General features: G+C 46.4%; 3 protein-coding genes across 5 annotated transcripts; 2 read left to right on the top strand and 1 right to left on the bottom strand.

The window, feature by feature from the left end:
- The first annotated feature begins 364 nt into the window (after positions 1-364).
- On the top strand, positions 365-11,759 carry sgsm1b (small G protein signaling modulator 1b). Its single transcript, XM_076044874.1, has 25 exons — positions 365-842; positions 969-1,012; positions 2,804-2,879; positions 3,469-3,631; positions 3,730-3,882; positions 4,034-4,101; positions 4,194-4,336; positions 4,427-4,558; positions 4,642-4,766; positions 4,904-4,971; positions 5,061-5,224; positions 5,327-5,456; positions 5,638-5,764; positions 5,845-5,909; positions 5,984-6,129; positions 6,302-6,430; positions 6,528-6,701; positions 6,815-6,883; positions 7,135-8,259; positions 8,340-8,464; positions 8,762-8,844; positions 8,960-9,069; positions 9,167-9,263; positions 9,355-9,522; positions 10,001-11,759. The coding sequence occupies exons 1-25, from the start codon at positions 836-838 to the stop codon at positions 10,087-10,089; spliced, it is 3,780 nt and encodes a 1,259-aa protein (XP_075900989.1). The 5' UTR covers positions 365-835; the 3' UTR covers positions 10,090-11,759.
- A 159-nt stretch (positions 11,760-11,918) lies between these two features.
- Positions 11,919-16,529, bottom strand: srsf9 (serine and arginine rich splicing factor 9). Of its 3 annotated transcripts, none has more exons than XM_076044797.1 (5): positions 16,381-16,529; positions 15,009-15,212; positions 14,613-14,833; positions 13,148-13,320; positions 11,919-13,045 (listed from the first exon to the last, which is right to left on the bottom strand). In XM_076044797.1, exons 2-5 carry the CDS (start codon positions 15,164-15,166, stop codon positions 12,821-12,823), a joined length of 777 nt encoding a protein of 258 aa, XP_075900912.1. In that variant the 5' UTR covers positions 15,167-15,212; positions 16,381-16,529; the 3' UTR covers positions 11,919-12,820. The 3 variants fall into 3 exon arrangements, with proteins under 3 accessions (XP_075900912.1, XP_075900911.1, XP_075900913.1); XM_076044796.1 differs by having other exon boundaries at positions 15,009-15,322; positions 16,381-16,526; XM_076044798.1 differs by having other exon boundaries at positions 15,009-15,185; positions 16,381-16,526.
- Positions 16,530-17,145: 616 nt separating this feature from the next.
- Positions 17,146-24,894, top strand: prodha (proline dehydrogenase (oxidase) 1a). Its single transcript, XM_076044770.1, has 15 exons — positions 17,146-17,554; positions 17,615-17,980; positions 18,129-18,337; positions 19,508-19,542; positions 20,243-20,392; positions 20,490-20,554; positions 20,683-20,799; positions 21,109-21,188; positions 21,280-21,361; positions 21,922-22,014; positions 22,103-22,249; positions 22,434-22,609; positions 22,700-22,798; positions 23,029-23,117; positions 23,863-24,894. The coding sequence occupies exons 2-15, from the start codon at positions 17,645-17,647 to the stop codon at positions 24,051-24,053; spliced, it is 1,869 nt and encodes a 622-aa protein (XP_075900885.1). The 5' UTR covers positions 17,146-17,554; positions 17,615-17,644; the 3' UTR covers positions 24,054-24,894.
- Positions 24,895-25,140: the final 246 nt, after the last annotated feature.

Raw genomic sequence — 25,140 nt, 5'->3', positions numbered from 1 at the left:
TCACGACCACAAGTGCTGAACAATCCTTGTGAATAAAAACACATTTTGAGAGTTCATCGCCCTTTCATTTAATTTCTTACACATCTCAGGTCCACAGGTTGACTGTGAACTAATGGCAATTTCAACTGCCAACTTCCCATGAATGACTAAACATGTTCCAGCTGTATCTCTGACACACATCTTGCTGTTTATTTCACATGTCCATCTGAAATAGAGCACGAAGGCAGACAACAGGAAAATAACTTGACCACATCGCCAGGATGTAGTGTTATTATTATTATTATTATTATTATTATTATTATTATTATTATTATTATTATTATTATTATTATCATGTCTTTTTATTGCTGGTGAATTTTTTTTTTTACGCGCATGCATCCAAACAAGACTGCTTGCACGCCTCTTAAAGGGAACGCGAGCGAGAAGGACCGCGCACTCTCACACCGGCCGCTCGCTCGAAGGGCAGTAATGAGCAGCAGCTGACGACCAGCAGGTGCGGCGGGAGACCGGGCGGCGCTGATCAGGGAGCCTGAGGAGATTGTGCGCGGACGCACGCGCGCACGGACGCACGCACGCACGCACGCACTCCCCGGCAGAGAGGACGGAGCGAGACACACACTGTGACTTTAAAGGGGTGTTGGTTCGCCGAGAGGGAGCAGATAGGTTTGATTTCATCGCTAGGAAAACGTCGCGCATCCCACCGACTCCATCTGCTCGCCTCCTCGCCAGCGTTCGCCTCTGCGTTTTGCGCTCCTGGCGAGGAAAAAAAAAAGAAACAGGTGGAAAAAAAAAAACAAACAACGCAAGCAGCCGCTGCATCCCTGCACCCGGAGCGATGGGAGGTACTCTTGTCATTGTATCAATACATATCCCGATATTTTTCTACCCCCCCACCTCCCAACCCTCCTCCTTGGCGATGCTGAGATGTGACGTGAGCCTTGATATTCGTCATGTTGTTTTCCTGACAGAGGCCGAGACGCGCCAGAAACTGCTGCGCAATGTGAAGAAAGAGGTTGGTAGCATTTTTTATTTTATTTCATTTTTTCCCCCCGTCTCCAATTCCCCTGTCGCCCGTCACGGCTTGTGTTTACTGGTTTACTGGTGCTGTGACACAATGCGTGCATGCGCGGCGCGTGCGCCCGTGGACGTTCACGTTCATCAGCCACGAGTGCACCGAGGCCTGTTTATTTTATATTAATTTGAAGAAAAAAAAATACACACACACACACACACACACACACACACACACACACACACACACACACACTCACAGCCTGCACGTCACTTTAATTAATCGAAGTGGATGCAATCACGCGGTCAGAGTGGATTTCGAGGCTGCACTGATACGTTATAGTCGCTGCGTTTGTAGCGGCGTCATAAAGAGGGTTTATGACGATGCTGGTAATGATGATGATGATGACGACGATGACGACAGTGATACGGACGGTGATTTTAATTAGATTGGTCCGTGTTATTAAAACCAGTCACTTTTGGTTCGTTGCCCTCCCTGCATCCCGACTCTTTTTACTGGGGGCGACGTTCCTGCATCCGCACATCATCCCCATCCTCCTCCACATCATCACCAAAACTTCAAGGTGTGACCTTGGCATCTGGGCTCAGTAATAACAAAAGATCCGGGCAGAGATGCATGCACCCCCCATCCTCCTAGCACTCCTCACCCCTCCCTCAGATAATCAGGATGTTAATCGACATTAAAGCAGAGCAGGGAGGCACCGCAGCATCCTTTGCCAAGTGTGCTCAGCAGGTCTCTCCAGGAGGAGGGGGGGGGGAAGAGATTTTTTTTCTCTCCAATATTCACTGACGAGAAAAAACGGGTACTTCCAGTCTTATCGCATCCGTGCTCCCCCTCACCTGTGACTCATTGCCTCTCATGCATGCTTCACATCGGTGAAGCTGCTGCGAGATGCTCCATCCTGCTGCAAGGAGGGGCTTAAGAGGCGTGATGGGCTCGCCACGCAGCAGCGCACAAGTGCTGTTGTTTTGCATTTGCATCCGTGCATCAGGCTGAAATCGATGCCCCCCCAATTATTATTCTTATTTTTATAACAACCATCGGAGAGCTCGCACTCTCTTGTGTTGGTGAAGAAATGCCTCTGCAGCTATGTGGCTTACAGGCATGCTTGCATCTCTCGATTATTCCAGCACAGATGACAGAAAACTGAGTTGACGGGAGCGTTACACAACATTACTGTCTCACATGAAAGTCACGCTGTTTAGTTGTTGTATTCATTTTTGTCCATAAACACTGTGGACAGGATCTTAACAGCGGCATTTTTAGCTAATTAAGCAGAGGAACACTCTGCTTCCAAACAGGTGTTCAGATGTGTGTATTTCCCAGATCGGGAGTTTTACCATTTACTTACCATGAGCCACGATATTTTAGCCTAACGCTGCTCTGATTTACTTTTGATGTTGAGCCCCTATTGACATGCAAGTCTTTAAAACTTGCACAGATTGATCTACTGGAGTTCCATTTCACCCGAGCATACAAGGGTAGTGTTGTTTTAAACTGTGCTGCAATTCTTTTTGAGAAAAGAAACCCTGAAACTTGAGTCTGAAAACTCCAGGGAGCTCAACAGCATCGGTGTTTGCACAGCAAATACATAATTTAGTGTGTTTGTTCTCCTCCTGGCTTGTGTGGTGGGACTGCGATGCTCATTCTGAATCATATTCTCTCTTTCAATTTTCTTTTGGTTTTGTTGTTGTTGTGTGTCACTTGTTGCAAGCTTATGTAAGCAAGTCAGACAAACTCAGTCTCGCGCCGTTTACTTTGGTCTCCCAGGTGAAGCAGATCATGGAGGAGGCGGTGACGAGGAAATTCGTGCACGCCGACAGCAGCCACATCATATCCTTTTGCGGTAAGTGCGCGCCGTGAATCCGAGCGTGCGCGCCAAGCCAAAAGTGAAGGTTGCGTTTTTCTCGAGTGTGTCGGCTGACGTCTGTTCTTCTCAAGCTGTTGCCTCCTACCAGCTCAACCTCCAAAGTCGTCTGCTGTGAGAGCTGCAAAGTCTGCAATTGTTTTGTTTTTTTGTTGTTTTTTTTTCCCCTTAGGATGCTCAAAAGGCAGATATCTACTTACTGTACATGTTACAAAAAGTCTGGATGGTTATGTCTTAAAGTAGATTAACGCCTTTCAAAGGCGTTGATACTAACCAGGAGTGAGGCGAGTGTGATTCACATCCCTGATATCCTAGCAACGGTAGTCGGTGTCGGCCAGGTTATTTCTATTGTGCCACCTGTGCTTCCCTGTCACCTGTCCCCCATCCCCCAATAATCTTTTGAGGTCTCAGGCGTTATTATTTTTGCACAATTCATTAAGGGGTCTAGGCCATGAGGAAGAAAACACATGGTCATTTAACCTAAACCAAACAGTGAAAGAAAAAAAGAAGGAGGGGAAAAATATCTAAAACAAATATTGACAGACTCTCTGCGTGTTTGTGTGTTCAGCTGTGGTGGAGGCCTGCATGCTGCACGGACTCAAGCGGCGTATAGCAGGCCTGCTGTGCAGCAACAAGGTGGCGGCACTCTTCATGAAGGCGGCGAAGAGCTTCGCGCCCGCCGAGGAGCTCTGTCGCAAGGTCCAGGAGCTGGAGCAGCTCATCGAAAACAAGTGAGATGTTTCTAAAAAAGCCTCCTCACCTGTCCTCTACCCCACCCTACCCCATTGGCCATGTTTTACATTCATTGCACATGCCCCATCTTTTCCAGCAAGCAGAACAATTCCTCGCAGAGCAACAATCGCTTTCGGCAGTCAAAGTTGGCCAACCTGCCTCCTCAGGCGCTCAGACACCTGTGGATCCGTACGGCGCTGATGGAGAAGCTGCTGGACAAGATCGTCCTGTATCTGGTGGAGAACAGCAGGTATGGACAATGAATCACAGGTGAAAATATTTTCACCTGTGGAAATGCTTCCTTGTCGTGTCAGCAGTTTTTGATGCTCCAACTATGATCTGTGCGCACCCCAGCTCTATCTGGTTTTAATTTTTTTCTGGCAAAATACGACTTCCTGCAGCGCCTACTATGAGAAGGAAGCCATGCTGATGGACCCGGTGGATGGGCCGATTCTTGCATCCCTGCTGGGTATTCATTGGCGTCGGAAAACCTCAACCACATTTGCAAAAATCCTTTGTTCTTGTGCATTCCTGTATTAAGCCATTATTCATGCATTGCAGTTGGCCCTTGTGCGTTGGAGTACACCAAGGTGAAGACCGCCGACCACTTCTGGACGGACCCATCGGCTGACGAGCTGGTGCAGCGGCACCGCATCCACAGCAGCCACTGTCGGCAGGATTCGCCCTCCAGACGGCCCGCTCTGGTAGACAAAAGAGGAATTTTTTGCATGACTTCAATTGTGAGGGGGAAATAAACGTCACTTGTGATTACATGAGGCGTGTATTTGTCCCAGATCCAGAAGCGGCAGTCCAGCGGCAGCATGGATGACCGTCCACTGATGTGGGTTAAAGACTATGTGGAATCCCTCCATCAAAACTCGAGAGCCACACTCCTTTTCGGAAAGAACAATGTGCTGGTGCAGCCGGTGTGTGTCTACAGTGTGGCAACGTTCTGTCACCATTAGATGGACGTGTTATAAACTTTGATGTGCCGCCGTTCCCCGTGCAGAGAGACGACATGGAGGCCATCCCAGGCTACCTCTCGCTGCATCAAACGGCTGACCTGATGACACTGAAGTGGACGCCCAATCAGCTGATGAACGGCAACGTGGGAGAGCTCGACTCGGAAAAAAGGTGAGGCTGGAATCCCCGGACTTGGATATATATTAAAAAAAAAAAAAAAAAAGCAAGATATCCAATGAATTGAGGGATGAAACAGTCGTGTTTGGTGCTTTCTTTGTAAAAGCAGTCTCTACCTTTTTTCCCCCCAGTGTATACTGGGATTATGCAATTACGATTCGCTTGGAGGAGATAGTGTATCTACACTGTCATCAGCAAGGTTTGGAAGTCCTTTTTTCAGAAATGGCTGTGAGCCCAGTTGGTTTTATTTGTGCTGATTAATTAATCAACGATTTGATGTCTCTCCAGTGAACAGCGGCGGGACGGTAGTTCTGGTGAGCCAGGACGGCATCCAAAGGCCCCCGTTGCACTTCCCTAAAGGGGGACACCTCCTCCAGTTCCTCACCTGTCTGGAGACTGGTCTGCTGCCTCACGGACAGCTGGACCCACCGCTCTGGAATCAGAGAGGAAAGGTGAGCAGAAAGACAAAATACTTTAGATACTGTCACTGCTATTAAATGTGTTGTTTGCACTAAATGTTTTAAAATACGTACATAAAACTTCTTCATTCCCAGGGAAAAGTTTTCCCCAAATTGAGAAAGAGGAGTCCGCATGGATCATGTGACTCTGTATCCGACAAGGAGGACGACGAGGCGACTGACTATGTGTTTCGAATCATCTTTCCTGGCAACCAGATGGAGTTCAGTAGGTGTCTTTAATCTTCCTGCGATTCCTTTCAGACAAACACAACACTGGTGATGCTGCGTTACCGTTCAGACGAGGCCACCAGTGATGAATCTGTTGGGTTTAGTTTTTTGTTTGTTTTTTTGATAAATCTGCATGTAAGAAACTCAACTTAACAATGCATGTTCCTGTGTCCCCACAGTGGCCCTGGAGCTGATGGACCAGGGCGTGAGCATGTGGCAGCCCACACCCAGGAAGTCGTCGTGCTCATCCTGCTCCCAGAACGGCTCCTCTGATGGTTCTCTGCCAAATGGCTGCAACCAGGAAAGGCAAGTATTGACTAAAAGTATTTTCTAGATTTCCACGGTTGCGGTATTTACAGAACATTTCCTTTTCTTTCTTTGGCCAGGGCCCCTTTAAAGCTGCTCTGCGACACCATGAAGTACCAGATCATCTCCCGTGCTTTCTACGGCTGTGAGTCCTCATCTAACTCTGTTCATCGATCACCTCCTGCTGGTCTGTATAAACGCGATGATCTCTCCTTGTAGGGCTCGCCTACTGCCGCCATCTGTCTACCGTGCGCACCCATTTGTCAGCTCTGATAAACACCACCATAGTTGACCCTGACGCGCCCTGCAGCGCCCAAGAAGGCCTCACCGTGCAGGTCTGGGGGCAATTCCTGGAGGACAGCTCCGTAAGCTCCACACCAAAAAGACAAACAAACATGCCACTGAGATGCTTTTTTTTTTTTTAATTTCTTTATCAGTCTCACTTAATAGGACCACACCAGTGTGTTTTTAGCCTGCAAATTTGTTATTTTTCCTTCAATCAACCGTTTTAAAAAAGTAATTTCCATGTCCATCCAGACTTACGAGGAGAAGGAGATACACAGGCTGGTGTATTTCGGGGGTGTGGCTCCATCCATACGCAAAGAGGTGTGGCCCTTCCTCCTGGGACACTACCAGTTCAGTATGAAGGAGAAATGCCGACAAGAGGTATTCCAGTAGCCTAAAGGCGTGCATTTTACATTGCCTGCTCGTCTTTGCTGACAGCAAAGGTTTGAAGGTTTGTGGATATTTATTTTTTTTTAAGTTGGACGAGCGCATGCAGACCATGTATGAGCAGACCATGAAGGAGTGGAGGGGCTGCGAAGCCATCGTCGGCCAGAGGGAGCGAGAGAAACACGCAGAGGCCCTGGCCAGGTGCTCGTCCGGGACCAGCGTGGAGAGGGGCCCCGTGGAGCGTGACTCCACCATCAGCACAGATGCAAGTTTGAGTAGCTTTAGTCACAGAATGGTGCAGTGGTGCATGACAGAGAAATCTCTGAGAGGAAACAGTCATGATATGTTTTTCTTTTTATTTTTTTTACCCCACTGCAGTCGTCTCTGAGTAGCAGCACGGATCCACAGAGCGTCAACTCACAGAGCGATTCAAGCAGCTGTGCGCAGGTAGTCTGCAGCAATCAGTCTCACTTAATAGGACCGCACCAGTGTGTTTTTAGCCTGCAAATTAGTTTATTTGGTTTGGTATGTGTCCTTGGCTCCAGGGCTATTTTTAGAGATGCACATAGATCTAGTTTGTCTACAACAAAATAAATGCCAGTCCATCAAAGTATTAGTGGGCCAGTGTCAATCTCTTTTCTTACTACCAGATGCAAAAAGGCCCTGCATTGCACTCACCGCTGTCCTGCATTTACCAGGTTTTTGAATCGGTCGAAGTCGAAAATCCAAGTGAATCTGAGCAAAAAAATCAGGAGGTGGAGGAAAAGCAGCAGAGCACAGCAGAGAGGAGCCAAACCAGCGACACCGCTGAGCTCCCCCCCACGGCTCCCTCGTCACCAGGCCTGTCAAATCAACCGTCGGGGTCTCATCAGTTAGCCGAGGCATCAGATGTCTCAAAGGAAGAAAGTGGAATTGGGTCAGAGCCTGGACAGGAGGGCACAACAGAGCCGGAGTGTAAGACTGAGGCATTGGAGGCACAGATGGGTACGCTGTCGGAGAGTGTTGCGGCAGCAACGGCGGTGGTTGAGGACGACCAGCACAGCAAGTTGCAAGAGGCACAAGAAAAGAAAGACGCTGCAAATGTAGCGTTGGAAGATCCAGCAGAGATAGAGGCAAATTCCCACTTGAGATCGGCCCCGGAGACGACCAACGTCCTGCGGCTCGAGACAGAGATCCGGAACGAGTACTACCAAGCGCCTCCACTCGGACAGACCTTGACTCTCCAAGCGCACAAGAGCAAATCCGATCAAGGTAATAGTAGTGGTACTAGTCCGCCGAGTGAGGCGAAGAAGGACGTGTCTGAAGAGCCTGAGAGACAGTCGGAGAGGTCTGAGGCCGAGCAGGAGGATGGCGGAGCGACCATCTGCGATGTGCTGGAGGCCAAAAAAGTGGCAGAGCTCCCGCGCGAGAAAAACTCGCCAGTCAGACAAGTGCTCAACGCCCTCCAGTCGCTCTCGGCCCACTCGCGCCAGTCCCCGGACACGGTCGATTCAGACGACTCGCCCTCTGCGCTGGAGATGGAGGACATTGCGGGAATAACCTGCGTGACGTCCGAGGAGATCAGGGAGAGGCCTCTGGCAGGCCTGGCCGCACCGCCCGTCTCCTTCGCACAGCGGGAAAAACTGGCATCAGCGGACCTGGCGGCGGATCACCATCTGGACACGGCCTGCAACACCAGCCCGGAGGGAGGGCTGTCTGAGGAGGAGCCCGAGCTGGAGAACGTGCTGGCTGAGGCGCTGGAGGCTGCAGAGGTGGAAGGAGGAGGACGAGGAGGAGGAGCCAAACAGGACGAGGAGGAGGAGTCTGAGGAGCAGACCTATTCTGTAAGTCATACTCTAACACACACGGTTCTGTCGTTCTAAAGAATAAGTAGGTTGTAGGTAATGCACTTGTTTTGTTCTAGCAAGAAACACTGGACATGTACTTGATCAACTTGCATCGCATTGACAAAGACGTCAGACGCTGTGACAGGGCGTATTGGTACTTCACCCCTGACAACCTGGAAAAGCTGCGGAACATCATGTGCAGGTAAACACACTTTACTGATATTTCCCAACGACAATGTGTGTCTGTAGGACATCTTTCCCAACATTTGCTTGCTCAGCTTTGCTGAAACTGGTGTACTAAAATCACAGTCACTAACCTGGCAGGCACCACTCCCCGGATGAAGCCAGTAAAACCCAGTGTTTTAGCAGGGGGCTTTAAACAGATGGCTAAACAGGTTGTTCTATATATGTTTGATAACTAATGATCCGGGCCTGCAACACAAGACTCCAGGATGAAAAATAAAAATCTGGAAAAATTCTGAAAAACTCTCTTCTGCAGCTACGTGTGGCAACATCTAGATATTGGCTACGTCCAAGGCATGTGCGACCTGCTGGCGCCCCTGCTGGTGATTCTGGATGACGGTTAGTGAAACTTTGGGTCAAGTAAACTGTTACTGGTGCATGTGTGGGGTGCATGTGTGGTATGGATGGAGTGGTACTTTTAATGGGTGTGTGTGTCTCTGTGTGTGTTCCTCAGAGGTGATGGCATTCAGCTGCTTCACTGAGCTGATGAAGAGGATGAACCAGAACTTCCCTCATGGTGGCGCCATGGACTCGCACTTTGCAAATATGCGCTCACTCATCCAGGTGAAATGTGCAAAAACATATAGATATTTTTGTTTTTGTGTTTTGTGTCTCTGAGTGCGTGTGTGCTGATGAGGTTTTTTTGTCGTCACACACACAGATTCTGGACTCTGAGCTGTTTGAGCTGATGCAGCAGAACGGAGACTACACTCACTTCTACTTCTGCTATCGCTGGTTCCTGCTGGACTTTAAACGAGGTGGCGCGAGACGGAGCCGCTGCGATTTTTGAACTGTGAAGGAAAAAGAAAAGTAACTTATCTGACCTTGGTTGTCCCTTTGTCCCGGCAGAGATGGTGTACGATGATGTGTTCTCTCTCTGGGAAACCATCTGGGCGGCCAAGCACACGTCCTCCGAACACTTTGTGCTCTTCGTTGCTCTCGCACTGGTCGAGACGTACCGAGACATCATCCTGGAGAATAACATGGACTTTACGGACATCATCAAGTTCTTTAATGGTAAGGTGAAGGTGTACCGCAAACAGAGATATTTTGGAAACTCTTAATAGTACAAAAAATGTAATATAGTTCAAGTTAAGCCGAGCATGTATTCAAATGCTTCAATATTTTTGTTTGTCTGAAATAATTTTGCTGGAAGAAAACACCCACCTAAAACCTTCTGAATGCCTAAATTAGCAAATAACCCTGGTCTATGGTGAATTCAAGATGGCATGAACTAAAGTTTTTTTTAGTACACTTTTTTTTCCGTTACAGAACCACTGGAACTAATTATTTAGAAATGTGTATGTGTGCAAAATTCCCAAAGTGATTGTTTTGCAAATTTCTTTTCAGAACCATGCAGAAATATCAAACTTGTGAAACCGAAAAGAAATACATTTCCTATTGCAAAAACAAACACAATGAAAATGAAAAGAAAAAACTAAACACCCACCTACTTCCTGTTTCATGACATATTTCTCTCTCTCTCTCTCGTCAGAAATGGCCGAGCGACACGACGTCCCGCAGGTGCTGATGATGGCCAGGGACTTGGTCCACAAGGTGCAGACGCTCATAGAAAACAAGTGAAGCCGGACGCCGCTGTCATGTTTGGTTTTGTTTTGTTTTGTTTTAAATTTGTGTGATAAAGTGTTTTTCAAGATACTTTCGCTGCCACATGATGTTAGTGAAGTAAGTACCTGGGGAAAAAAAAGTCAACCGGTCATTATCACCGCTCCTTATGCTAAAGTAATTGTGTGAAAACGTCCTCCTCCCGGCCCAGCCCCCCTCCCTTCTCTCTTTGCATTCAGGGGATGGAAACTTTGCCAATAAAACAATCTTTTTAGTGTTATTGTTCACCTCGTGAATGTACCCTCGTTTGGAACTGCTTCAGGACGTCGTTATTTCTTTTTTGCCTTAAAATGTTGCCTTTTTTCAGGGATTCAGACAAATTTTGACACTTTCTTTCTTAAACATACAGCACATCCAATGATGCACTTGAATATACAGTATGTTATTTCACATTTTGCTCAAAGTGTAGCTACCACAGCCAATTACCATGCAACGAGACAGTGCAAGATGATAGAACAGATCAAATGGGGTCAGGCCCGAGTAGCTTGTTTGGCTTTCTTGTCAAAAGGAACAAGAAAGAAGGAACACTCGCTGGACTTTCTTAAGGTCCTTTTAATGTGTTGGATCTGCACTCACACACACACACACACACACACACACACACACACACACACACACACACACACACACACACACACACACATTTAGATGCTCACAGGATATTCAGCCTAAACCTGTAAAACTCTGATTGCACAGCAGTACGGAAGTATGTGATCTGGAACTGGAGCTCCCTCTTGGGTTCCACGCTAAAGCCATTGACCAGCTCCTGTTGCTGTGCAGTCATTGCATTTGCCAACTCAACACAGTATTTCTTGCCAGAGCCACTACTTCCTGTACTTGCAGTATTGTGAGTACTTGAACACTCCACACTTGGATCACATTCACGGGGTTTTCTGTCTATTTCTGATCACTGCTGACTTGTTCTGAAAGCCACTTCCTCTTTATTTTTTTAACTTTAAATCATCCGGATGGTCCCGTCTGCTAAGAAAAGGAGGTTCCGCATGCAAACCTGACCTCAGGCTGGTTATCACTTCAAAGACTCACAAAGTGTTTACAGGTTTTAGTCAGTGGTAGCTGGTCAACAGTAGACAGTGCTCATTCCCTCATTTTTAATCAACCCCAAGTCCTGAGTTGTGTACAACCAATTCTTATGCTGCTACTCCAACAGAGGTGGAGGACTCGGTGTGATCTGATAAGCAGAGAACGAACCAGGTGACCCGCCAGGCTAGGTGTCTGTGACGGTACGGTGACTCCTGGCACACCTCATGCCTTCAGAAACAGCCAAAACTCACCACAGCCCCCCAACGTTAGGTTACAGTGTTTTGATATCACTGCTTCTGTGTCTCTGTGGGATCTCGCTCAACATGCCCGAGTATTGCCGTCTGTGTATTGCTGTATTTGTCGTCAGAAGATTAACGTGTGACGAAGACCTATTGTATAACTAAGCCAGTACATATTTATTAAATGCAATACAAATGTCTGTACATGGGCTTTATCTGGATATTATTAACGAAGGTAAAAAAAATATATATATATGCCATTGGAAATATATTTTTATTTTTTTGTGTCTTATCAAATTGTCACCTGGTATAATTTATTTATTGCATATTAAAATGTTATATTTTGCATTCTGTGAGTCTTTTTTGTGGGGGTGCGGAGGTAATTATTACATGTTTGAAAACTGTGAGGTGACACTATGACCAGTATACAGCTTCCAGAAATAGTGAAATTGAAGACTGCAGCATTTTTATGCAAATCCATAATGACGATAAACTGAAACCATCGGGAAAAGTTTGCATTTTTATTGGAAGAAAAACCAAAATGACACAAGCAATGCATATAAATTGAAGTCCAACGACCGGTCACCTTCATCAAATGTTCACAGAATTAAAACACAGACAGCTCAATTCTCTGTATCAACCTGGAGATCATCACGACCCAGGCTTTAAAATGGATATCGTGTCCCAACAAACTGAAGTGACAAAGCTTGAGAACAACCACAGATAAGAAACTTTTTGGAAAATATCTGCTTTAAGCCACTGAACAAACAAGACACAGGTGTGAAGCTGAATCCCCGGGGAACAATGGCTTGAGATTGTCCGCAAAAGAAGGAATACACCAAACATTAGTTTTATTTATGTTTGAATCATAATGATATAAAAAAAAATCAGATCAAATAAAATAAAATAAAAAATATCGAGGGTCGCAGTCATGTGTCACTTGGTCAGTTCGACATGCTCACTATCAGAGCTGAACATTGATCAGCTTCACGGGTTCACAAAAAAGTCCAGATTTACAACACAGGGATTGCAGCCAAATTGTGTCATTGTTGAGGGCAAATGTATCTCTAGTTTGCTTTCAAGGTTAGATATCACTGCTGACGATGCCTTTGCCACCTGGTGAGCAACCATCCAACACGTTTGCCTTGGCCTCGGATGAAGTCACGATTCCACGTCAAAAGCATGGTAAAAGATTATGAAAGGCAACGTGAAAAACGTGGCTGTGAGGAGGGGCAGTGTGTGTGTTCAGGCCGACCTGAATATGGAATGTATCATAGCAAGAAACAACTCTGATGTATCCAATGGGGCCTGGAGTAAATAAAAAATAATAATAATAATAAAAAAAATCAAATAAAAACTAGACTTACAAAAATCTTTTTCCTTGCTTGTCTTATAAACCGGTGACCTATCTACCGGTAGTGACGCGGCGGGGGGCTATGTTGCGCGAGGTGCCTACGAGGGGGCGGGCTATGCCGTGACATAGCGTGGCGGGGTGGAGACTGGAAGCGAGGGGGTGGAGACCCCCGGCTGTGGTAGGGGGGTGAATAGCGCCCCCTGGATCGAGAGCGGGACCGCGAGCGGCTCCAGTTGGGAGTGCCCCTCTCCTCGAAGACACGGATGTAGGCGGTCTCACCCTACGACAAAGGAGAATCATTAAGGGTTTTGCTCTTTTGTTTTATAAACACTACTTTTATAAAAGGAGAGAACGATCAAAGCTCATCGGCGCCCAAACTCACTTGATGTGAGCGGAACTCGGTCCGGTCCAGCTTGCGCAGCGCGTACTCCATGTCCTCTCTGCGCAGGAACTCCACCACGCCCTCGCCGTCGCGCTGCACGTCGGCGAAGCAGACGTCGCCTGCCTCGCGCATGTGATCCTTCAAGTCCTGCCAACTGCCAGTTGGCGGCAGGCCTGGAAAAGGGGGGAAAGGACAGTGTGAAATTGGCCGGCCACATCTGAGATAAGCTCACACACATTCATGTTAAGGGCGCAGGAGACAAATCCGACATTTACTTTTGTGCGTACGAGAAGCGTATGACCCGTTTGATAGAACTGAACTATCATTTCTATTGAACTTTAAGGTAAAGTGCAAATGCTTATTGATAGGTAAGTGGAAGAGGTTTCATTGTCTTTAAAAGGGTCCCATATTACACCTATTGTCAGATGCTTTTTCTAGACAGGGCTCCAGTGGAGTAGTAAAGCCGAGTTACTTATTCAAAGACTCTTCAAAGCAACTTTGAACGCAAGCACTGGAGATGATTCTAAACATGCTGTTAGTGTTGGCACATCTAACATTTACTGTAACAAGAGGCAAATAAAATGACACCTACCTGTTGTGAGAGCTGTAGCTTTTGAGATTATTGGGACCATTTCTGTTTATTGTGTTGCATTTCGAGACTTAAAGCGGCTGACTTGACCTGATCCACTGAGTTCCCTTGACCTCCAGTCCGCCCCGAGAGTGAGAGAGACCAACGTATCTGCCTATGACTCACGGCGTCCATCTACCAGTCCCCTTGTTTTGCAGTCCGCCAAGAGGGGGAACCACATCTCACTATGACTTCTGATGACTTTCACTAGTCCCCTTGTCCTCCAGTCCTTTTTGAGCGAGATGGTGCATTTGCCTACAACTTATCAGGTTCTCTAGTTGTCCCCTGTCGCTCCAATCCAGAGAGAAAACCCATTTGCCTATGACTCACAGGGGTTCTCTACTCGTCCCCTTGTCCTCCAATCCGCCATGAGATAGAAAACGTGTTTGCCTATGACTCATGATGTTCTCTAGTTGTCCTTCTTTGTCCGCCATGAGAGCCAGAGAAACACATTTGCCTACGATTCGCAATGTTCTTGAACTAGTCTCCTCGTCCTCCAATCCGCCATGAGAGAGAGATTACATCTGCCTACATCTCATGACTTCTTCTATACGTCTCCTTGTCCTCCAATCATCCATGAGAGACAAATGTCTGCCTATGACGCACGGCGTCCTTTACTAGTTCCCTCTTTCCTTCACTCCTCCATGAGCGAAATGTACGGCTGCCTATGACTCAGGGCATCTTCTACTTGTCCCTTTTGTCCGCCAATGGATTGCTATGAGATTTTTGAAACTAGAACATCTGTCTATGGCTGTTGTGTTCACCATCCCACCTACTTGACCTCCAGGATGGTGTAACAGAGAGTGAGACATAAACTGACCAATGATGTCCACCTACCAGTCACTATGACCCGGAAATCAGATCTTCTTGTTGGGGGTCCAAACCTTCCCCTAGGTCCTCCTCCTCCTCCTCCTCCTCCACCACCACCTCCACCACCACCACCACTTCCTCCTCCTCCTCCCATAGGGCCAAATTTATTGGACCGTGGATATTCTACACGCAGCTTGCAGTTTCCATATCCATATCCATTCCTTCCATAGACGGCATCATCTGCATCCCTAAGAGAAGAGAGCAAAGAACCCCTTACCAAAGCACCCCTCTTTCACTTGTGGTTATTGATCTCCATCCATCTCTGCTGACGGCCAGTGGGGATGATATCATTGTCACAAAAACTTTAGGAGTCCGACAAGGAAGGAGATAACGGACTTGCCCTAGATCGTCCTTTGAACTCACCGTGGGTCTTCAAATCGGATGAAGGCAAAGGGGATGGTGCCTCTATTGTTCTTCAGTTCAATGTCACGGATTTTTCCATATTTGAAGAAGAGATCCTCAATGTCTCTCTCCTGGATGTCCATGGGAAGATTCCCCACATAGATGCGGCCGTCAGACATGGTGGTTGGAGCAGTGGCGCTGGTGACAGGAGGGGACACCTGCGGGCTTTAAAATCACGCCTTGAGTTCAGTGTTAACTGTGGGAGAGGTTGGGTGTTGGTTGTTGATATCCTAGTCCCAGTCCAAAACCTAGTCCATCCACCTTGAATTCCTTAACTTAGACAAAAATGAAACAGTAAGCCAGGGATGCAGTCTTGACAGTTGATCAAAAGCCCAATGTGCCACACTGGCATTGAATGAAGCAGAGATACAAACCAGGAATCAAATTAACTTCTGTTTAATCATTAAACGCTCTGACAGACTGGGCCTTTGAGAGGAGCTAGTAACAGAAAATGAAACGGACACCTTCTTCAGTTTCAAGCCTGGAAACCTTGAGTCCAACCCAATGACAACCTTGATTCACAAAGCCAATAACGCTTACAGGGCGACACCCTGGGCGATACAAAAAATCAAATGGTTCTGTGTTTTTGAAACGCATCGTGCCAAAAAACAAAATACTGTCATGCCAACGTCAATGAGGTGGTAAATAATTTACAGAATTCCCACATTCATTAAACCAGTCCGTTTCCAGAAGAGGCAAGCATTTGCTCTTCCGCATTATCAATAACGTTATTCTGCTTCTTCTAAATTAAATAAGATAAAATAAAAACGAGGGGGGAGGGAACCAAAACGCATATTACGATATAAAATGCAAAGCCCGAAGATCGCCTAGACATTTGAAGTCTCCAAAAACAGCGTATTTCCCCCCGTATGCTGGAAAACCATTGTGTGCGAATCGTTTTAGTAAAGATACGCGTGGTTGTTGTGATACTATCTGCAGCAGTTAGGCTAACGGATAGACACGGCTCTCCCGCTAACGTCGCGCTTGCTTCGGTCGTGTGCAATAGCGTTCATTTAAAAACAATACTCACACTTTGTACAGCGTCACGTATTTCAAGCACGCGTGTACAGTGGTTCCAATGAGGCTAGTTATCATTTATCGCTTAAAACCGGGAAGGCAAAGAGACGCCACGATTCTGCCTAGAAATAACGGTGACAGGTTAGCTTCTTTGTTGGCAAAGTCAAGCCAGCTAGCCGACAGGCTAACGAACGTGAGTGTCTGAGCAACCGGAAAGCCTCGATGTACATCGGCTCTACAGACGACATCTGGGTTCCTGAGTTACTTTTTGCAGGAAAAAAATAAAATAAAATGTACATAATACAAACACGCATACCTTTAGAAGCGAGCAAAGAAACCTTCGTTTGTTCGGTTGTGGGCGCTAACGTTTCCAGGTTTCGAACAGTGTAGCGAGCAACATCTGCGTGCTACTAGACGCTGCGGCTTCTTCTGCTTTGCATTTCCGGCAAGTGATACATGTATCAGGACATTGCTGCCATCTACCGGCAGCAAATGAAAGTGTTGTAGATATCTGATACATGTCTCCAAAAAAACTAACCTTAAAATGTCTTTACAAAGGCAGTGAAACCGCCAACCGCACCAAACCAAATGAGAATGGGACTTTTAAGAATTACTGAGAATAACTGAAAAATGAGAGTGTCCAAAATCATGTCCTTGTCACGTGTAGCTACGCCTCTGTTTGGTTGTATGTTATAAAATACAATTGGTAGAATTATGGAAATGAAAATCACTATCATTGGGATGTGCAAGTGCAACGACGCCTGTGCTTGGTTCTTTGCTATAAAATAGAACTGAAACCAAAATTGCAACAAAATTTCACATTTCTCTCTTTTATGGCCAAACACGGTCATCACATGACAAACCACACTGAGGAATCTGATTTCAGTCACTTGAATTCTGATTTCTTTTACATCGCACAATCAGTGAAAAACGATTAAAAAGAAACGCTCTACGTGTGAATTTGTGAAATAATAACAATAAAAATAAATAAATAAAGTATATAAACAAGAGATACGTTCTCAAAATTTTAGCTGTATCAAAATACCTTCTTAAAAGGTTTACGTATTACAAAAGAAAATAATTCCACGGCACAATGGGCTTGTACGTGTAACAATTGTTTTATCCCAAAAACATTAAAGACAACATTGGAGACTATCAGTTGCCTTCTTGCTCCAACACGGTCAGCTGTTGTGCTTTTATGTAATTCGGCCTTGCAGCCCCCTTGACAGTCTGTTATAACAGAGACCTCCCGAGGGAAAGACGCCAGCCAGCCAGCCAGCCAACCAAGAGAGCACCCAAACACCAAGAGGCGCGTGATAACAAGCAGCATTACGTAACACGTGAGGCGCCACCCCCCCTCCCCCTTTTGCCGTACCCTTTAAAAACCTCTCCAAGTGCGCGCTTACGCACGATTACGCAGCATCCCTCGGGCTCGACGCGTTTACTCAGCGGTGGCCGGTGTTTATCAAGGGTGTTTTCGTTCAGTGGGAGTAGAAGAACAGAACTGAAGAGAAGAGAAGAGAAGAGAAGAGAAGAGAAGAGAAGAGAAGAGAAGACAGAACAGAACAGAAAAAAAAAACATGTCTTACGCCAAGTTTGTCGCGGCTCTTGCGAGGTCGAACGTGGCCAGCGCCCACAAGATGCGCGTCTCGCCGAGGAGGTGGCGCTCCACGGTGGCGTCCACCAAGACCCACGAGGAGAAGGATCAGCTGGGCGGATGCCCCGTGGTGGAAACGGAGCTCGTGGAAGTCATCAGCCCGAGCAAGGCGGCGGCGAGCCCGTGGCAAAGCGACATCCGCATCGACTTCGAGAACACCGAGGAAGCCTACAGGAGCAAGGGCAACGTCGAGCTGCTGCGGAGCCTCCTGGTCTTCAAGCTCTGCACGATCGACGTGCTCGTTGACAAGAATAAAGAGGCGAGTTCTCCCCACTCAGACTCATTTGAAAAAAAACCTCTCATTAAAAACTCAAGTGTTTCAAGTCCGACTGTGTTTTTGAAACGTAAAATGAAAATACTGCAGCACCGTTGCTGCGTGACGATAAAACTTTGTCGCCCCTCTGCAGCTGATGGAGCTGACCAAGAAGCTGTTTGGCCGGCGGGTGTTTGAGAAGTTGATGAAGATGACCTTCTACGGGCAGTTTGTGGCAGGCGAGGACCACAACGCCATCAAGCCCCTGATCCAGAAGAACCTGGCCTTCGGCGTGGGAGCTGTGCTAGACTACAGCGTGGAGGAAGACCTGACACAGGAGGAGGCTGAGAAGAAGGAAATGGAGTGAGTCACGCAGGGGTGCAGACATGAATTGGCGGGAGTTTCTCCGCTATGAGTAAACTTTCACTATGAGAATGAGCACGTGGGTTGCCTGCAAGGAAACAGGAAAGGGCCTGTGTAGGCGAGCTATATTTGACTTTACCAGCGTCACATTTCACACAGCAGCATCAGCAGTCCGCCATCAGCCTACTGCACATAATGGCCTGCACAAACTGGATCAAACTGGAACAGGGCTCCTACACCATCCTGCCAGTGTTTGCCAGAGGAGCTGCACAAAAACAGGGTGTAAGAAAACAAACTAGCAGAAATTACACCAGATTTTTTTCTTCCCGTACAAATGTTGATCATATTAATTTCACCACTGCCTCTGAAATAGGACTGTGAACATATTGGCTGTTCGCCTCAATGCTACAAGACCGGTTATCCTTATTTCTAAGGTCATTTTAGGACACTGGCATAATTATCATGGATGACTACAGTCACCCTTTAGAAATGTTCGGGATTACGAGAACCCAGAAGTAAAATATTAATGCAGAAGTTCAGGGACTCTTTCATAATGTATCAAGCTCCTATGAAACTGCCAATGATTAACATCCTGTACACATAAACAAGCCCTGCATGGAAATCTTAATTTAGTGTTTTCTGTTCGCTAGTGTGACAGTGTCCGTCCTGCTATTGGTCAGCTGGGACAGACCCCTCTGCTGTGATTGGCTGAGCTTGATTTGTCAGCTGAGGGGAGGCCTGTACCTTAAAGCTGCACCCTTTTTGTTTTTTTCCCATGAGCCGATCCGGTTCTGGAATTTACACACACATGCTTAAAAGAAGGTTACACAATGTTCCCAGGAGTAATTTGGTGAGAGGTAGTTATGTCACAAATCACACAAACATAATCCAGAGACATATTTGCTGAACTGCAGCCAGTTTGCAGGAACCATAAATGGAAAAGACAGGGAGGAGGGCAAAGAGCACGTGGCAGTGAATGCGACATATCTGATTTATTTTTAATTAGAATATTTAGAATATTTAAAGGGTCATTAGACAAGAAAAAAAGTGTTTACTCTAGATTACCAGCCATTACAGCAACAATTTGCAGACTTGCCCATGTTTGTCCTTGACATATATGTTGTTTTTTTTTTAATTGTATTCTCTCTCTACCTCTCTCTCTTTTTCCAGCTCTTGTGTTTCGGAGGCAGAGAAAGAAAGTCCAGGTGTGTGTGTGTGTGTGTGTTTTGCCTCAGTGAAAGACAATTACTTGTCTCAAAAACCGGCACAGGAAGGCGGTCAGATTCACATGACCAGCTACCCCTCCCTGAGATAAGATCAAGAAATATAGTATCAACCATCCTGCATTAAAAAAAAAAAGATCACATGCCCAGAGAGAAAGTTGTAACTGTCATGTAGATGTTGGGGAGGAGGAGAGGGGGGTATTTGGGGCTAGGGGGCAGAAGGAAAGACTACACTTGTTTTCACTCATGTTTAGCTGATCTAGCTTGTCCTGAACGCGGTGTGAGTGTGGGAGGGCAATGCGGCCTTGCGGTCTAGACTGAGCTCCGGCTATATACGGATTCAGAGCTCTCCTGGTTACATATGGCCAGGAAGGAGAAGGCAGGTTCATGTTACCCGGTTGATAATTGGGAAAACAAACAAAAAATAGATTTTTCCTGTCACTGATTTTTGGACTAGAATGAATTAATTGAGATTATGAAATAATTCCAACAAGAAAGACCTTGAAAGTTGTAGTTCTTGGCAAAAATAGACAAAACAGGCTGAAAAGTTTCCTGAACTGAGAAAAATAATGCATTTGTCTCTGTAATAATTTAACATTATGAAGGCAGCTTCAGGCAAAACAGTGATGTTTTACTCCTCCTGGAGGGTTCCTTGCAAATAAACTGTGACATTCCACCTCAGGTGCCGACCAGCGTGAGAAGAAGTACACGGCCCACCGTCAGTTCGGAGACAGGCGAGGCGGCGTGATCAGCGCCCGCACCTACTTCTACGCAGATGAAGCCAAATGCGACAATCAGATGGAGACGTTCATCAACTGCATCAAGGCCTCTGGTGAGATTTTGAGCAGAAAAAAAACAACCAAAAAAATCGTGAACACCTGATTTTGGAGCTGCTGCGAAAAGTGAAATGAATTGCCAACGATTTGCAGGTGGAGCCTCTGCAGACGGGTTCTCTGCCATCAAAATGACTGCACTGGGGCGGCCGCAGTTCCTTGTAAGTTGACCTTCTAGAAATATCACATTGCAAATAGATCAGGTGATGCACAAAAAGGTCTTACATGCAAATAATGAGATGAAAATGCAGTTCTCTGAGGCGCTCCTTGTGTTGTTTTTTCTGTGCAGCTCCAGTTCTCAGAGGTCCTGGTCAAGTGGAGACGCTTCTTCAACTTCCTGGCGGAGCAGCAGGGAAAATCCGACATGATGGTCCTGGAGCAGAGGCTGGAGCTGGAGCAGCTCAAGGTGTGGTCTCGCCTGCGGCAAAACCTGCCCCGTCATGCCGGCTTTCACACAGCTGCCATGCTTTACCAGAGTCGGAACAAGTTTTATTGCTGTTATAAACGTACAAGGAAACTTAGGTTTGCATCTCCTTTCCATACAAGAAATAAATACATATATATGAACATAAGTAAAAATGGAAGAGTCAAGAAGTGCTCTGTCAAAAATGAAATTTAAAAAATGTCACTATCAAAAATAGAACTGCACTGTCAGGATATAAAGATTGCAGCTCGGCATCGTTTCAAACTGTAAAAATTTGATGTCTGTCTTCAGGAGAGTTTGACCAAACTGGGCGTGGGCTGCAAGGACGAGGTCGAGAACTGGTTTACCGGCGAGAAGCTGGGCTTGTCGGGGTATGAATGAACACAATGACACTAAAAACGCCCACAAACCAGGGTAAAAAAAAGTGTCTAACGTCCCTCTGTCACCCCGCCTCCGCTGCAGCACCATTGACCTGCTGGACTGGAACAGTCTCATCAACGACACGACAAAGATCTCCAACCTGCTCATGGTGCCCAGCCTGGAGGTGAGTTGCTGTCATGTGACTGTTTTCACTGGGGTGGGGGTGGGGCAGAATTCTGTCTGTGTTGCTGCTGGGGGGTTGGGCCGCTGGTCCATGTTGAGCTACGGTGCTACTAACAAGCTGTAACAGAGGGTTTTCACCAGCAGGTGTTGCCACTATCATAACTGATGTCAGTAGAACATTTATGACCATCAAGTCATAAGTCAGGGGATTTTCTGCATTGGTTTCATACCTGTTGCTAACAGTAAAAGCCAGAAATCTGTCTCTCAGGCTGGATCTTTGACTTCATAGGCATTTGGATAATATTCTACCGACCTGCCAATTATTTATCAACTGACAGATGGCTGATAAACGGTAAAATAGGCCTAAAATGGAAAAAGGCAGCATTTGGCTGCTCGCCTAAACAGCTTCCTGCTGCAGTACGAGTCAACATTTACTCCGTGGATACTGCGGCCGCTTGTCATATCCATGGCACCAATAAGAGCTGAGTCACAGTGATGCAGCCAGAACTGTCTGTGTTTAATGCGCTCTGATGAGCAGCTTTGTGTGTGTTTTCCGCGCAGACGGGCCAGCTGGAGCCGCTGCTCAACATGTTCACGGCTGAGGAGGAGAGGCAGATGAAGAGAATGCTGCAGAGGGTGGACCTCCTGGCTAACGTAAGCATCGCCTAGCATCGCGACACGCCAGGCTACGTCCTCCGCCGGAGCGTTGACCCGTTGACTTGACTCTGACGTGTCCGTAAAGCACGCCCTGGAGAATGGCGTGAGGCTGATGGTGGACGCCGAGCAGACGTACTTCCAGCCGGCCATCAGCCGCCTGACCCTGGAGATGCAGCGGAGGTTCAACAGGGAGAAGCCAATCATCTTCAACACCTACCAGTGTTACCTCAAGGTGGGGCTGCGTTCACAGCTTTTATCACCTCATTCTTGGTATAAGGGCATGGTCATAAAGGCGCCAGTGTGCAGAGGCTGGTAGAGGAATCGTATTGGGACTGGCAATATAAAGGTGTTTTGTCATCAATTTGTTTTGTGTTTTCTAAAGAATAAATGTCTACATACATACTTTAATATTCTAGGAAGCCTATGACAATGTGACCGTGGACATTGAGCTGTCGCGCCGGGAGAACTGGTACTTTGGCGCCAAGTTGGTCCGAGGAGCCTACATGTACCAGGAGAGGGACCGGGCCAAGGAGATTGGCTACGAAGACCCCATCAACCCAGACTACGAGGCCACCAACAGGATGTATCACAAGTGAGCGACGCAATGTGACCAATCACTTATTTGACTCCACCCACGCCCCAGGTTAATCAGTGTCTTAACCTCCTCCTTGTCCTGGTCCAGGTGTTTGGAGTATGTGTTGGAGGAGATTGAACACAGCCGCAAGGCAAATATTATGGTTGCCACTCACAACGAGGACACGGTGAAGTTCACCCTGGAAAAGTGAGTTTGTTAGGCAGCCGCAATCCTCCTGCACATTTACAATCGGGCTAATCCCTGCCACCTGCATACACTTTGCCAAGTGAAACGCTCTCTTTGTTGACGCTATTAAAGGATCGTAATTTATTATTTACATAACCTTGTTGCCCAATGGGTTTTCAGAATACTACGCCGCAGATTTAAATTATGTAATGGGCTCCTGACCGTGTGCGTGCTCTCTCCCCCCCCCCCAGGATGAATGAGATGGGCCTTTCACCCACCGAGAACAAGGTTTACTTTGGACAGCTGCTTGGAATGTGCGACCAGATCAGCTTCCCACTCGGTATGTCGCCGCTCAGCACTGATACTAAAAGTAAACTTGTGAATAAGTGCGTCACAGAGGCTTGCATCACACTCACCAGTGGGTTCCAGGAAACTGAGGCATGCTGCCTGCCGCGGTGGGCGCTGCCTGCCGCAGTGGGCGCTGCTGAAAATTTCCGGGTCTGATGCATTGGCGTTAATTGATACTTCAGGAGTAGAAAACAAGTCCTGGCTCTCCTGATGCAACTTTGCAAAATGATCTACAATATCCATTACAGTTTATCGCAAAATAAAAGCGATATTTCAATGCGAAAAAAAATGACACTTTTGCGATATTCCTCTATATCAATACTTCTATATCGACAATTGCTTGATTTTATAGAAAATGACGTCACCATTTTGAACACACGCTGTCTCTTTTTCTCGCTCATACCTGAAGACGGTCATACCCTGCGAATCGTGCCAAAATTGATTTTTTTTTTCAAAACCATCAGCCATGTCTGTGAATGGTTAGTACCCTTGACAAAACCTGCATCGATTGATCGACCCCATTTTTCTGACGCATGCTAAAAATTGTGCAGAGGACTTGTTATCGTTTTTTCCGAGATAAAGAAACGTCATCCACCGCAGCATCCTTGAGACAATATTTGCACGCCACGGTTGCGACTCAGGACACAGTGCAAAGTCCCTGATGTGAAGTGGACAAGGTTGCACCCCCCGTCCTCCTCCCACCAGGCTGAAACTGTCTTTTGCTTCGCCGCAAACAGGTCAAGCGGGTTTCCCGGTCTACAAGTACGTCCCCTACGGCCCGGTGAATGAAGTCATCCCCTACCTGTCCCGCCGCGCTCAGGAGAACCGCGGCTTCATGAAGGGCTCGCAGAGAGAGCGCAGCCTGCTGTGGACGGAGCTGAAGCGCAGGATCCTGGCCGGTCAGCTCGTCTACAAGCCCGCCTACTAAGTCGAAGGGACAAAGAAAACGAAATCCATCAACACCCAACCGTGAAACACTGTTAACAGAAGCATTCCGCTTGTTTCTACAGCGCCACTGCCTGCGAGCTGACTGCTGTTCTTAATTGTAGCCGCTCCTGATTTTATTTTCACAAGCCGGTTTGGCTGGCGCTCACTCCTTGGCGGAGATTGCTGCCCATGTAACTGCATTAATTGTTGTGTAGTTGGCAGAACGTTGTGCCAGTTACTCTAAGGCTTGGCCAGTCCTCTACATTGGTGCCTTGACAAAAAGTCCAGACTGGCCCGTAACACAACTGGAGAAATCAATTAGTCTCTGATTTTAAACTGTTAGTTTGTGCATTGTTACTGTTCTTTTTGTGCATTAGTGAATCAACACTGTATTTAATGGTTACCTTAAAGTTAGCGTCTGCGACTCTGTCCGGTTGAACTGGTTCGGGACTGACGGGGTTCCGGACTGACGGGGTTCCGGAACTGAGCAGTTGCTCAGACCTGGAAAAACAAGATGACAAGCGACAGCTGTTGGATGTACTGGAGCAGACACACTTTGTTCTCTGTGTCCTCATGCTGAGGAAATCACAGCAGGGCTGCCGAGTCAACAACTCCAGATGTTGCATAAGCATCACTCGCATGGATGGAAGGAACTGGCTGCGAGTTCACTTAGTTCAAGGTTTATCACCGGCGTTGCCGCTGCACGCCACGTAAGAATTTATTTTGCTCTTTAACGCCGAGTGGAAGCCCCACCAACATGGCGACTTTTAGTTGAGACTGTGAACGACGAATGGCTTGTGTGTGTATATATATATATATATATGTGTGTATATATATATATATATATGTATATATATATATATATATATATATATATATATATATATATACATATATATATATATATATATATATATATATATATATATATATATATATATATATACATATATATATATATATATATATATATATATATATATATATATATATACATATATATATATATATATATATATATATATATATATATATATATATATATATATATATATATATATATATATATATATGTTAAATGAAAGTGT

This window comes from Nelusetta ayraudi, unplaced genomic scaffold, assembly GCF_046127955.1.
Source record: "Nelusetta ayraudi isolate G7.1 ecotype Tasmania unplaced genomic scaffold, CSIRO-AGI_Nayr_v1 ptg000083l, whole genome shotgun sequence".
Lineage (NCBI taxonomy): Eukaryota > Metazoa > Chordata > Actinopteri > Tetraodontiformes > Monacanthidae > Nelusetta > Nelusetta ayraudi.
Note: the sequence above shows the minus strand (reverse complement) of the source record. Positions and strands in the feature narration are given on the sequence as shown.

Bases quoted from the DNA above. Each gene is read 5' to 3' on its own strand.
- sgsm1b (XM_076044874.1), top strand. The intron at 3,632-3,729 runs GTGAGATGTTTC...CATCTTTTCCAG, and splicing joins GAGCAGCTCATCGAAAACAA to CAAGCAGAACAATTCCTCGC. The intron at 4,767-4,903 runs GTGAGGCTGGAA...TTTTCCCCCCAG, and splicing joins GAGCTCGACTCGGAAAAAAG to TGTATACTGGGATTATGCAA.
- srsf9 (XM_076044797.1), bottom strand. From the start codon at position 15,166: ATGTCTGACGGCCGCATCTATGTGGGGAATCTTCCCATGGACATCCAG. The intron at 14,834-15,008 runs GTGAGTTCAAAG...CTCTTCTCTTAG, and splicing joins ATCCGATTTGAAGACCCACG to GGATGCAGATGATGCCGTCT. The intron at 13,321-14,612 runs GTAGGTGGACAT...CCCCTTTTCCAG, and splicing joins TTTCCGGGTCATAGTGACTG to GCCTGCCGCCAACTGGCAGT.
- prodha (XM_076044770.1), top strand. From the start codon at position 17,645: ATGTCTTACGCCAAGTTTGTCGCGGCTCTTGCGAGGTCGAACGTGGCC. The intron at 19,543-20,242 runs GTGTGTGTGTGT...ATTCCACCTCAG, and splicing joins GGCAGAGAAAGAAAGTCCAG to GTGCCGACCAGCGTGAGAAG. The intron at 21,362-21,921 runs GTGAGTTGCTGT...TTTTCCGCGCAG, and splicing joins TCATGGTGCCCAGCCTGGAG to ACGGGCCAGCTGGAGCCGCT.